The sequence below is a fragment of the Calliphora vicina genome, chromosome 2, assembly GCF_958450345.1.
Source record: "Calliphora vicina chromosome 2, idCalVici1.1, whole genome shotgun sequence".
Lineage (NCBI taxonomy): Eukaryota > Metazoa > Arthropoda > Insecta > Diptera > Calliphoridae > Calliphora > Calliphora vicina.
Genome location: NC_088781.1, coordinates 69,531,044 through 69,544,456, shown reverse-complemented (window position 1 = coordinate 69,544,456; position 13,413 = coordinate 69,531,044). Strand labels below are relative to the sequence as shown.

Here is a 13,413-nt window from a genome sequence, read left to right as displayed (position 1 = left end):
AACGCTTCATTTAAAATCGTAAAGGCACTAAAAAATAGCAAATGATACCCTACAAAGTATTAGGATTATTTAATATTAACCTTTTTTTTAATTTTTAAACTTTAAATTATAATTTAATATAATTGTACGAATTTAAGTGAAATATGAATTTTGTGATGTTCTTTAATTTTCATCAATATTTTTTTTAACGAATTGAGGTTTTGTTAACTTTTTTGTTGAAATACATATTTTTGTTCCAATTAATAAAATTACTTTTAATTTTTTATATAATCACCTATTATTGCCTGTATAATTTCATTATATTTTAAAAAAAATTATGTTGTACGATTTTGAGTGACACTCACTGTACATACATACCTATTTACAAAATAAATAAATAACTTTGTTTGTTTTTTCCCAATGCTATACATTACATATACTGAATTAATTAGTGAAAATAATAATTTTAATAATATAATCAATTTTTCAAAATTCGACAGGGAGAAATGTAGAAAAAATGTATTTGAAAATATCCGATAAGTTGATTATTGAACAAATATATTTAAGGCTCTGGGGGCAGCATCCCTATGACAGAGCATAAAACGCATGCGTTAAATTTTCGCAGCATCTGTCAAAAAAGAAACAAAAACTAGAAACACAAAAATTTTCTTAGTGTAACATTGAAAAAAATTAAAAATGAATAAAATAAATTTAATTAAATTAAATTCCATTTAAAATAAACCATCAAGTTGTCAAGGTGTAGATGCATTCACGGTGCCATTATTAAAACAACAATAAAATACATTTAAATTTGCAAAATTAAAAAATTAATAGAAATCGTTCGAAATGCGTTTGTATGTGAAACGTAAAAGTGGAAATGGTGAACTCAACCTGAGTTACGAGTACGTTCAAAACTACACAAATATTTATCCTTTTTTTATACATATTTAAGTATTTGTGGATGTGTGCGTATGTTTTTGGACTCCTGTGTTTACCCAAAGGATAATATGTTTATATGTATTTGTGTGTATATACTATTTGTGTTTGTGTTCATGAAAAAGGATTCTACCTGTAATCACAAACAAATGACGTACATACAACATTTGTATTTGAAATTGAAAATACTTAATCTTATAAGATAAAAGCTTTACATTAAATTAAGGTACTCTGGTAACAAAAATAATTGTTATTAATAAAAATATTTCAAATATTGAGGAAATTCAGAAAGTTTGGAGATTTTGACTAAAAATATTATAAAACATTTGTTTCTTTTATATGTTTCCGATACTTATGAATGCTAAATCTTAATAATTTATCGCAATGCACGCAAACATGTATGGGGAGAAAAAAGTTCTTCATGAATGACCATGCAAAATTTAAAGTTCACCAGAATTTCCAAATTCGCTTTAGTTTGATATTTTCAGAGTGGTACAAGTGGTTCATACTTTTTATTTTGTGGCTGGAAAATACCTAAAGTAAAATTATGCTTATAATTTCAACAGAAACAAGTAAGAGTACTATATTCGGCCGTGCCGAATCTTAAATACCCTCCACCTAAATATGATGGTATAACAACTGAAATAATATACTTAGAGCCGTTATAGTTAAAGTTACCTTTATATTACTAGTTTATGCAGAAGATTCAGCAATTTATAATTGAAATTCCTATTAAAACGTATGAAACTTAACAATTTATACACTTAATAATTAGTTAATACGTTTGGATCAACATTTTTCCTTTTTAACCTTAAGTGAAGAAACAGAGTATAAAAAAGGGTATACAAATATATTTCAAAATATTGGGTTGTGGGACTTATGTGGGAGCTATGACCTATTATGATTCGATTGTCAAAAATATTTTAACGTGATTTTTATATATTTATATGAGAGCTGTGGCCAATTATGGACCGATATTCATAAAATTCAGTAGTATGATTTTTGATTACAAATTACTGACTATTTTGGTTCAATATCCCAATAAACGATATCGAAACGATATCATATAGATGATATAAACTATCATATATACGTTTGCGTGTCATAAACGATAGTTTTTCCTGACTAAATTGTACCGTTCCTTATAATATCGTTTTTCCAGACAATTATGATACCGTTTTCGCTATCATAATTTCCAATAAAAACGGTAGTAAAATCGCCATGCTGCAGATTTTATTCTGAATGCTATTTTATACTAAAAATTATATACATACATATATGTATTTTAATCTCTTATATTAGATATTTCGCTGAAATAAAAAAACCTGGAAAGGTAAAATAACATAACATATCATACATACATATTTTCATCACATTCATCACGTTTCAAATATTGCATACAAATCACCATAAAATTGAAGAAAATTATCGGGATTTTATTACCTGCCCACTTGTTTAAATCAAAATTAACAAAAATAACCTTTTAAATAATTTAATATTTATATATATAATTTTGAAAGTAAATTTTTAATTAGGCTTAAGTTCATTTTTATCATTTCCAGTTTGATTCAACGAATCAACACCAAGGAGAAAGAAAGAAAAAACACAAACACATTCATAGCTAAATTGTTAACCAAAGGTTGACTACAGCAACACTAATAAAATAATAAATTTGTAATAATAAGAATACACATATATAATAAAATATTTGAAATTTAATCTAATTTACAAATAATATAAATATGAATTAGGCTTCCCATATTCTAATTCCTAATAATAGTAAGTTAAATAGATGATATTTACAAATAGACCTTGACAATGAAGATTGTTGATGATGCCCTTGGCAGGGTAGAAAATGCATTCCAATTTGCCAATTGTCTAAAAATTTTAGTATTCAGTGATATTCTTTGAATTATTACAAATAAATTATAATAAAAAAGAACTTAAGCCTAATTAAAAATTTACTTTCAAAATTATATATATAAAAAAAAAGTTCGAATAATTATCAAAAAAAAATAAAATCTATAATTTAATATTTATTTTGTTTTAGTCTTCTTATGTTGTTTGAAAATTTTTAATATAAATTAATTTTCAGTTTGAAGTTTTTTTCAAATGTTTGTTTAATTTATTTATTTTATTGGAAGGAAAATATTTGAAAACTATATTGCTATAATATCGTTTTCAATAATAGTATATGATATTAGGTCAGTTCATTTACTTTCCCAGTAAATACTTGCAACGAGAGAATAAAATCAAAATTTACAAAATTACTCTCTTAAATTATCAAAAATAGTAAAAAGTAAATGAACGCTTTTCCAGTAACAATTGTTTTATACCAGTGATGTTCAAAAATAAAAATGAAGATATTTGGTGAGAGAGCTACCCAGCAAACATAATGTCAAACACTTAAAATAACAACAAAATGAAGAAAGTTTAAATTTAGAATTTTTGTCAAATAAAACCAATTTATTAAATGAATATAATTTAAATTTTAAGGAAATGAAAGAATATACATTATACGGCCGAAATACTCTCAAATTTTTTATTTATTTTTAACTTTGTTTTTTTGTGTTCAATTGTAATTGAAACACGTGTGTTTGCTATGCTTCATCCAAAAACCAACCAACAACAATGCTTATTGAATTTCTGAAAAAATGAGACATTTATTACGCTCTTTAAAAGAGCGTAACAAATGTGTTTAAATTTTTTAAACAATTGTTGTATGGGATGAACATCACTGTTTTATACAGACAATTTTCTTATTTTATTCCTTTTAAAATGTAAAATACTCACATTTTCTTCAATTTAAATTTTTAAATTCTTTTTTTTACATTTTTTCACCACAAAAATAAATAAATAATAACACAAAACATATGAAATATAAGCTGCTAACAATTACGAGTTCAAAATAGAACTTGTAATAGTTTGCAACGAGAGAACAGTCTCTAAAATTTATACGCTCTTGATTTTTGCTCTACTTGAAAGTTTTGTTGAGTTAATGAACGCTTTTCCAGTAACAATTGTTACTAACTAGTAACAACTTTTAGTTATTGAACAAAGCTATTATAATCGCCCCCATCAGGATGCATTAAGTAAGGTGAAATCAAGAACACAGCTGATTTTTATTTATCTATTTTGAAAGTACTTGAGTTTTGTCAAACTGAATTTATTTTGAAAAATTAATAAATTTTATTTTCAAAGAAAAAAACATGAATGAAAATGTGAATAAAAAGATTTCATATAATGAAATTTGGATAAAGCCCTATTAAACCGTTGTTCTTTTTCAAATATAATTTAAATTTAAATGCCGTTTTTTAGTTAATATGCAAAAATAATAAAAACTTTCTGTTTACATTGGTAACAGTTTTGTCAAAGTTTATTTACATTGTGTGTTGATAATAAATTTAAAAATTCTAACAAAAATTATAATCTCTTTAATTCTGAAAAGCAACATTTTGAAGCAAAATTTTACTAAAATCAACGTTAATAAAAATAATAAATAAAAGATACAAAATAATCAGGTCAATAAAATTGAACTTAAAAAATAAACATCCCATTAAAAAATCTAAAAGATGCCAAAATAAAATTTGTTTATTTTTTATTTCACAAATTCAATTATGACAAAACCTATGCACTTGTCAGCAAGAAATAATGTGATTGTTGTGTTTGTTTTCGAAACGCTCTCACCTTACTTATTACATCATGGCCCCCATAAGGTAATACCGGTTTTGCTATCATATCGTTTTCTGGTTTATTGGGATATGAAAGCTATGACTATTTTTGTAGAATTTCATATAAACAACGCTATTAACTAGAGTGGATCGGTGTAAAATTTTGGTTCAGTACAGATTATTTTGGATATTTGTGCAGATTAATGTGTTTTCCGGAAGTTGTTCTTATATGGAGGCTACACGCAGAGAAAAAATATAATTGGGCATGGTTACTGTAACCATTTATATAGTGTTACACGATTTTTAACAATATTATAGTCACAGTAATCATTTACATGATTGTGATAACCATAATATGGTTAATTTACGATTCACATGATTGTATCAATCATATATATGGTTACAGTAAACAAATATATGTTTGTGGCAACCATATTTATGATGAATAATTTCATCATAATATGTTGTTCTCAGATTATGATAAGCCTTATGCATTAAACACATTCAAGACAACAGGCTACACGACTACACGAACACAAATTCTGCTGGTTACAGTTGTAGTCGTGTGGCAGCTACTGAATTATTTTAAAGACGACAGCTACAAAGTAAACAGCTGATTTATAATTCAGTGGTACCACTTTAATAAAACATAACCGTACAAAATTCCAAAGTAATTAAAACTAAAACAATTATTTTGAGTAAAAATATATATATGGTTATAATTAATTATGTACATGTTATTAATTTATTTCAATATGGTTATCAGAAACTTCTCTTAATTAAGTAAAAAAATATATTTTTTTAAGCACTAATTTGATTTACATTTTTTTATTATATTAGCAACACTATTTCTGTTTTGTAGTTGACAAAAATAGAAATTAGCCTAATTCGGCTACATCGGCATGAGTAGTCGTGTGGCCGTGTAGCTGTGCTGTCGTTAAAATAATCGTCTCCATATAAACGTGTGCATTTTATTTTTGACAGATTGAAGTTGGTAGCCTGCTGTCTTGAATGTGTTTAATGCATTAAGCCGAGAGCACCATAATATGATAAGTACTTCATCATATAAATGGTTGTCACAAACATATATTTGTTTACTGTACCCATATATATGGTTGACACAATCATGTAAATCGTAAATTAACCATATTATGGTTACCACAATCATGTAAATGATTACTGTGACTATAATATAGTTAAAAAACTTGTAACAATATTGAAATGGTTCCACTTACCATGCCCAACTATATTTTTTCTCTGCGTGTATGACCAATTATGAGCCTATCACCGTAACATTTGGAATATAGGTTTTTGTATACATATATTGAACAAATTAGGATTTTAGGGAGTGTACCTTATATAGGAGCTATGGTTAAATATAGACCGATATTCACAAAATCCAGTAGTATGATTTCTAAATATAAATTACGGATCTGTGCGTAATTTAATTTTGATATCGATTTGTTTTACATATTTATTAAGGTTAATGAATATGTAAATGACCAATTATCGGCCAATCTGCGTAATATTTGGTTCAGTGATATGTATATGAGTATTATTTGTGTCGAATATTAGCATGATAAAGGTATTTATAAGAGATTTATGAGTACTTAACTGATTTTCGGAATATATAAGGTTCACAGATATGGGAGCTATGACAAATATGGACCGATATTCACAAAATCCTGTAGTATTTTTTTTTATATCTTTTTTTCTTTATTGAATCTTTCTTTTTAGAAATTTACAATAAGTATTCAAATCTTAACCTAAACTAAAACTAAAGTTGTTATTGCCGCTGCAATGTCCAACATGAGTGCTCGTTAAATGATTATCTGGCCAGATCCAGTGTTTCCAATCGCCTCAGTCGTCTATGACCCTCAAATGACAGCAACTCCCTGGCGAGGGATAAGTTTCTCAAGTAACAACTTTTCAAAAAGTTTTGATAATATTGACAATAGGCTAATGGGACGGTATGATGTCATTTGAGTGACATCTTTTCCCGGTTTTGGTATCATAACTATATCAGATATTTTCCATGAGAATGGGAAATATCCAATACGTAGTATTGTGTTAAATATAAACAAAATAATTCTCTGTGCTGAGTTGGACAGATTACTTATCATCGTGGTAGTAATCCTGTAGTATGATTTCTAAATATAAATTACGGATCTGTGTAAAATTTTGTTTTGATATTGATATTTTTAGATATTTATGTAGGTTAATGTGATTCTCGGAAGTGGTCCATATATGGGAGCTATAACCAATTATGGGCCGATCTTCATAGAATTAGGTATAGCGATTTTGGTATATATGGGGACTATTTATGACGAATATAAACTTAATAGCCATATTTATAAGACATTTATGCTTATTTAAGTGATTTTCGTAAAACTTGGAACTTTATATGGGGGCTATGGTAAAATATGGGCCGATCCACAAACAATTTGGTGGTGTGATTTTTTTAAGCACCACCTGAATTTTGTGTGGATACTGCAATTTTGTAGGCATTTACAGACCACAGAACCATATTAGGGGCTAGGAGAAATCATGGATCGATTCTTATAATTTTTACCAGAGTTAGTCTTTTTAACATAAAAATAACGTGTGTAAAATTTTATGGTATTATATGCAATGTATTTGTAAAAATAACAAAAACTCTTTAATATTATAAAGTTTTTTTTAGGTTCCCTCACTCTGGTTCCACTGAACCGATTTTGCTGATTTTTAATACCAAACTGCTTGTCAACCTTGAAAATAACTATTTACTTTGTATGGGTGGTGCCACGCACATTTATAAGTTTTGCGACTTTCATAATGATAGTTCATCAGATATTCCATAATAACTATTAAGTATGTATTAAAGTAGTCTATTGGTCGTTTCAAATACATATAGGGTTGCCAGATAACAAAAGTCAAATAACTGGACCATAAGAAATATTTAACTGGATTTTTAAAAAATAACTGGACAATTTAAAACTGCACTTATAGTTCTTATATTTTTTAATAAATTTGTTGCAAGAGTTTTTTTTGGCAATCTTTATGAAAATTTAATAAATTATGTTTTTTTAATTTATATAAGTATTTATACAAACGCCTTTTTTATTTTCATACAAATTTATATTGATCAATTCATAAAGTGTAATTTGAAAAGTGTACTTTTTTTAAAATATATTTATAGTTTTTATTGTAATCCAAATTTGAAAATTTGTTTTCAATATCACAAGTAGTTTTAATTTTATATCGTTTTTTGTATCTTCTATAAACTTGTAAAAAGTGATTTTACGTTATTTTGAATTTTAGGTGAAGATATATTAATTTAAATTACAAAAAAAGTAGAACTATTTTATTTGCCACATATATTTTGTATTTTTATTTACAAAACTTACTAATGCAATGTTCTCACTTGGGCTTTTAAACGCGTTTAAGCAAAATTTTGATTAAGTTAATCAAAGCCGTTCACATTACATTTGAGATGATTAAGTTGACACTAAAATGATTAAGTTGATAAATAAAAAAAAGAACAAACAAATTGGTATTTCTTTAAGGCATTAAATATGGAAATAAATACTTTATTAAAGATATCAGCAGATTTTTTAAACTTTTTAATTATGAAATTGTGAACATTGATGAATTATTTAAGGTTTTTTAAGGAAAAAAAACTTCTGTCAAAATTTATTTACCGGTACTACACTGAAAGGTGGCCGATGCTACATCATAGTCGGTTTGAGGTATGTTCAGGTGATTCTATGTGATTAATGAAGTGATTAAATTTTAATTATGTCAATTTAAAGTGATTAACAAATCATTTAAATGTATGGATAATCATCTCGATTTTGAAGTGATTAGAGCTTAATCACGTTTGAGATGATTAACTTTGCAATTGTGAACATAGTATAAGGCCCTAATTTTGTAAATCACAAAAACAAATTTCTGAAATGTGTGAAATTTTATTTTTGCTATGCACATAAATATCACTTTGGTGACGTGATTTACAAAATTAGGACCTAAATCTTTTGCTTTAAAATGTTTTCAACTTTAATCAAAATTTAGCCTTATGCAAATTTCAGCCATTATTAGGTCGAAAAGCATTCTATTCCTTTCTTATGTGTATAGATTATTTAAAATATTAATAATTCTTTCAATCCTTTATATAGATTGTGTAAGTTATTTTTATGGCATTTTTTTTAAATGGACCGTATCATATCAATTGAAATTATCAAAGGCTTCTCGCATGCAGCAAAAGTCATTGTACAACATGTTGTCAATTATATATGTCATTTCTAAAACTTTGGAAGCTCTGATAAGTTATCCCACGATAAAAGTGATTGTATTAAATTGATATAATGTGATTCGTCTCCGAAATAATATCATTGCTATAAGTTCGTAATATCAATTTTTAAAAATTGATTTGCTTCGAATTTTAGAGTTTTTGTTTCGAGAGACGAAATATTTTTTAAAATAGTTACTACTTTGCTTCCATATTTTAACCAATTTAAAAGATTACTTATTGCACAGTTCTATAATAGTACAGGAATAACTTAATAGGGCTTAATTCATGCATTACGTTATACATAAACTACAAATATGAATCTGACAAACCATCATCTATATATTCTTCATCATCATTACAACAAATTAATCGGTCGGTTGCTGGCTAGGTACTAATCACTGTAAGGAATAAATTCAAGTGAATATACATTTCACAATTGTATAACTATACAATTTGTTCTTCTACTAAATATCTATTAATAAATAAATATAATTAATAAAAAAAATATTTTCCGAAATGAAATAATTTATTTTTGAACTGGACAAATTGTGTTTTAGCTGGAAACTGGACAAGACACAAAAAAACTGGACAATCCAGGCCATTCCAGGCCGTCTGGCAACCCTAAATACATAGGAATTTACGATAAAAATGTCAAGAGCATCGGACCAGGGGTTTAGCCTCCTATAAGGTACAAACCAATAAACAAATAAACAGACATACCCCTTGAAGATAGACTTTTGAAAATGTACTTTCTAAATACCTATTTTTGTGACTATAGTGATATAAATTAAAAATGTTATCCTTGCAACAAATATTCAATGTTTAAAAAAATTAAGGGAACCAATTTTTCCCGTTTACGCTACGTTTCCGCATACACCGTAATCGGTACCGAAATCGAAATTCCATACATTTTCACCGAAAAAAAGTTCGTTTCAGAAATCGGCAACGAAAATTGGGAACGAAACGGCACCGATCAGTAACGAAAAACCTATCATTTGGGGCCGGAACGAAAACAACTTCAAGTAGGTTGTTTTCGGTGCTGTAGGAATGAAATAATTTTAATATTTTTTTTTTTTCTAATTTTAATAAAATCAAAATGTATAAAAAAAATAAATTTTCTTTATTGGAAGAGGAAAAATAATAGATTTTGTCAAAAATAATGAAATTCTATTTAATGTGCGACATCCAAAATTAAAAAATAATTTCGTTTATGCCGCAACGCACCCAACTGAAACGAAAACAATTCAGAAACGAGACGGTGATGAACACCAACGTTTTTCAGTTTTCGTTATCGGCGCCGATTACGGTGTATGCGGAAACCCAGCTTTAGGCGTGATTGTCAAACGAACAAACTTGACATTTTGGCCAAGCAGGTGTTTTTTTTATCCATGTATCTTATTACCTATTGTTCTTAGCTTAAATAACTCTTTCTTCAAACTTTGTTGACTTTTTTTTCTTCAAAATGGACCATTTTTAAATTTTTTTTTAGCTCAAACAAAAGCTTGGTTCTATTCCTTTAAGACCTAATGCGAGTGGGATATCTATCAAAATAAATATTTTGTAACTCAAGATAATAAAACTTGTACACTAAGCACACGAAATGATAAAATAAAATCTTAAGAACAAAATCTAAATCTAATCTAATGAAGTCAAATTTATTGAAAATAAAATATATAATTAAAAATATCTACATTTTAAATTAACCGATTCACAAAAAAACGAGATTTTGAAGAACCAAAACTGGATACTATTTTCAACACATAAATATTATGATCTGCGCTATAAATTGATTAGAGCAGGAGACATTTAAATTTTTAATTAGCTGATAGTATGTTTAGAAGATATAAAAGTTATCATAAGGTTATACGGGTACTGTTTTCACCCGATTTTATCACCAAGAACTTTGAATTCATAAAAAGTACCAGATACATCTCTGATTTTTTTATTAATGGAGGTTTCATTTTATTACGAAATATAAAGGGTACCAGTATTACCGTATATTAAATATTCGAATTTTCAAACATACGGATCTATAGGCTTCAATGAAAAAACTGTTACCCGATTTTTTTTTAAATTTATTTTTATTTATAAAAAATGTATCATTTAAAGATTATTTTTCTTTTAAATTTTTTTTTTTCAGAGGAAAATATCTATTGGATCCACGATATATGACGAAACGTGATTTACAGTTTTACTATCGCTACTACAATATGACGAAGAAACGAAAACACTTCAAGAAGATAATCATAGTGGTTCTGTGCATATGTTTCTTTTCTTACATTTTCATAGATTTTAATTTGAAGACGAAATTAATACATTTGCGAGACCGCTTTGAGTTTATCGCTCGCATTGATGCTGACTATAACATAACCCAGGCATATTTTATTGATTTGCCTGGATGCCGTATGCCTTACTTCCCTGTCACCGATGACAATATCATTCAATTCATGTACAAGCCTAGAAATTTTTCATGCAAAAAAGCTTTAATGCGCACCAGTGATGTTGGTGGTGCAGTCCTCATGTTGAATATGAACTCAAAGGAAATCTATGATTTGTATGAAATACGAGACTTGTCCGATTTGTGTTGCAACTACACAGAAATACGACGAATTAATGATCAACACAATCAATATTTAGAGCCAGTTCCGTTTCAGCTTGACTACAATAGAAACATGCCTGTTAAGCCGGGCATTGAATTCATAATGGTCGAGTGCTGGCCGAAAAATAATGAAGAAAATATTATCTACAAAGATTTTCATTTCTTTGTCATTGAAAATATTGCCTCAAATTGCATAACAAGTAGTACTCAAAGGGATGAATTGTTGGTGGAAGAGGATGACTTAAGGAGTTCAACAACGTCAAATTCGTCGAATTCATCTCGCATTAAAACAGATAATCATACTGCAACCCAGAACGATAATCGCCTGTCGGTTATGATCTTGGGTATGGACAGTGTATCACATTTGAATTTTTTGCGCCAAATGCGTTCAAGTGCTTCCTATATACACAACAAACTGAATCATATTGAATTTTGGGGCTACAACAAGGTGGGCGATAATACTTACCCCAATTTAATGCCGGTTTTAACAGGCTTCGACGAAGATGAGGTGGCCATTTCCTGTCTAGGTCCACCTGCTAAATTTTCATCTAGTGTTTATGACAACTGTTCTCTAATATGGAAACGATATAAAGAAGCTGGTTTTAAAACCGTCTACGCCGAAGATGTTGGTGCTCTGAGTCTATTCAACTGGCGACATTCAGGATTCAAAAAGCCCCCTACCGATTACTATCTTCGTCCAATACTGCTGGAGATGGAACGACATATCAGTAATGAGAAGCGTTTAAATGTGGCTCTATGCATGGGTGGACGACGGACAGCTGATGTTCTGCTCGAGTATATTCATAAACTGATACCGGTGATGAAGAATGAAAACTTTTTTGCTTTCTTTTGGACAGTTGCAATGACGCATGACCTATTTAATATGCCCATGTTATTCGACGAAGACATAAAACATCTCTTGGAAAAGTTCGACGCGAACGGAATTCTCAATCGCACAATTATATTCCTTATGAGTGATCATGGCATAAGATGGGGATCATTTCGTAAGACATACCAGGGCATGATGGAAGAGCGTCTGCCACTTCTTATAGCACTCTATCCACCCTGGTTCAAACAAAAATATCCAGAGGCTGTGGCCAATTTAGAAGCGAATGCAAAACGTTTATCAACACCCTACGATCTTCATGCTACAATGTTGGATCTCCTCGACTTACGCAAGTTAAGTGCCAAGCAATTGATCAAACGAAGCGCTGAGCTGAACGATCCTGATACAAGCATGCCTCGAAGCATCAGCCTCTTTATGCCCATTCCTAAAAGTCGAACTTGCGAAAATGCATACATTGCTTCACATTGGTGCAGTTGCCATCAGCGCCAAGAGTTACCCACCAACGATGGCCGTGTACAACGAGCAGCACGTTACATTGTCAAATTAATAAATGATCGGCTTAAAGATCATCCTCAATGTCGTGTTTTGTACTTGAACTCAATAACAGATGCTACAGTAGCAGCGCCTCATCATAAAATCGTAAAGGAATTAGGTGTCAGTGATTATTCAATTGACATAACACTGCGTCTGCAGACAAAACCCGGCCTCGGTCTTTTCGAATCGACTGTCCGAATGTCAAGTTATAGCACTGCATTGACAGGCACTATAAGTCGCATAAATCTCTACAGCAGTCAAAGTTACTGCATCGATGATTATGCCCTGAAAATGTTTTGCTATTGCCACAGATAAACGTAGCAACTTTGAATCGATCTGTTTGTTATTCACTCACTACTTGACCCAAATTGGGTTATATTAACACAATACCAAAATTATTTACATTAATATTTTTTAATTTTACAAAATTCTCATAAAGCAAGACTTATTAAAAACAACTCTAAATTATACTAAAAATAAAGCTTTAAACTAAGTTAATAAAAACAATAATTAAAAAAACTAAACTATGGTCTGTACTATAAGACTATAGTATAAGTATTCATAATAAATTATATAT

The 13,413-nt window shown here is 28.8% G+C and overlaps 1 protein-coding gene across 1 annotated transcript; it reads left to right on the top strand.

Annotated features, from left to right (window-relative positions):
- Nucleotides 1-737: 737 nt before the first annotated feature.
- Nucleotides 738-13,182, top strand: LOC135951091 (uncharacterized). Its single transcript, XM_065500674.1, has 2 exons — nt 738-881; nt 10,997-13,182. The coding sequence occupies exons 1-2, from the start codon at nt 826-828 to the stop codon at nt 13,149-13,151; spliced, it is 2,211 nt and encodes a 736-aa protein (XP_065356746.1). The 5' UTR covers nt 738-825; the 3' UTR covers nt 13,152-13,182.
- Nucleotides 13,183-13,413: the final 231 nt, after the last annotated feature.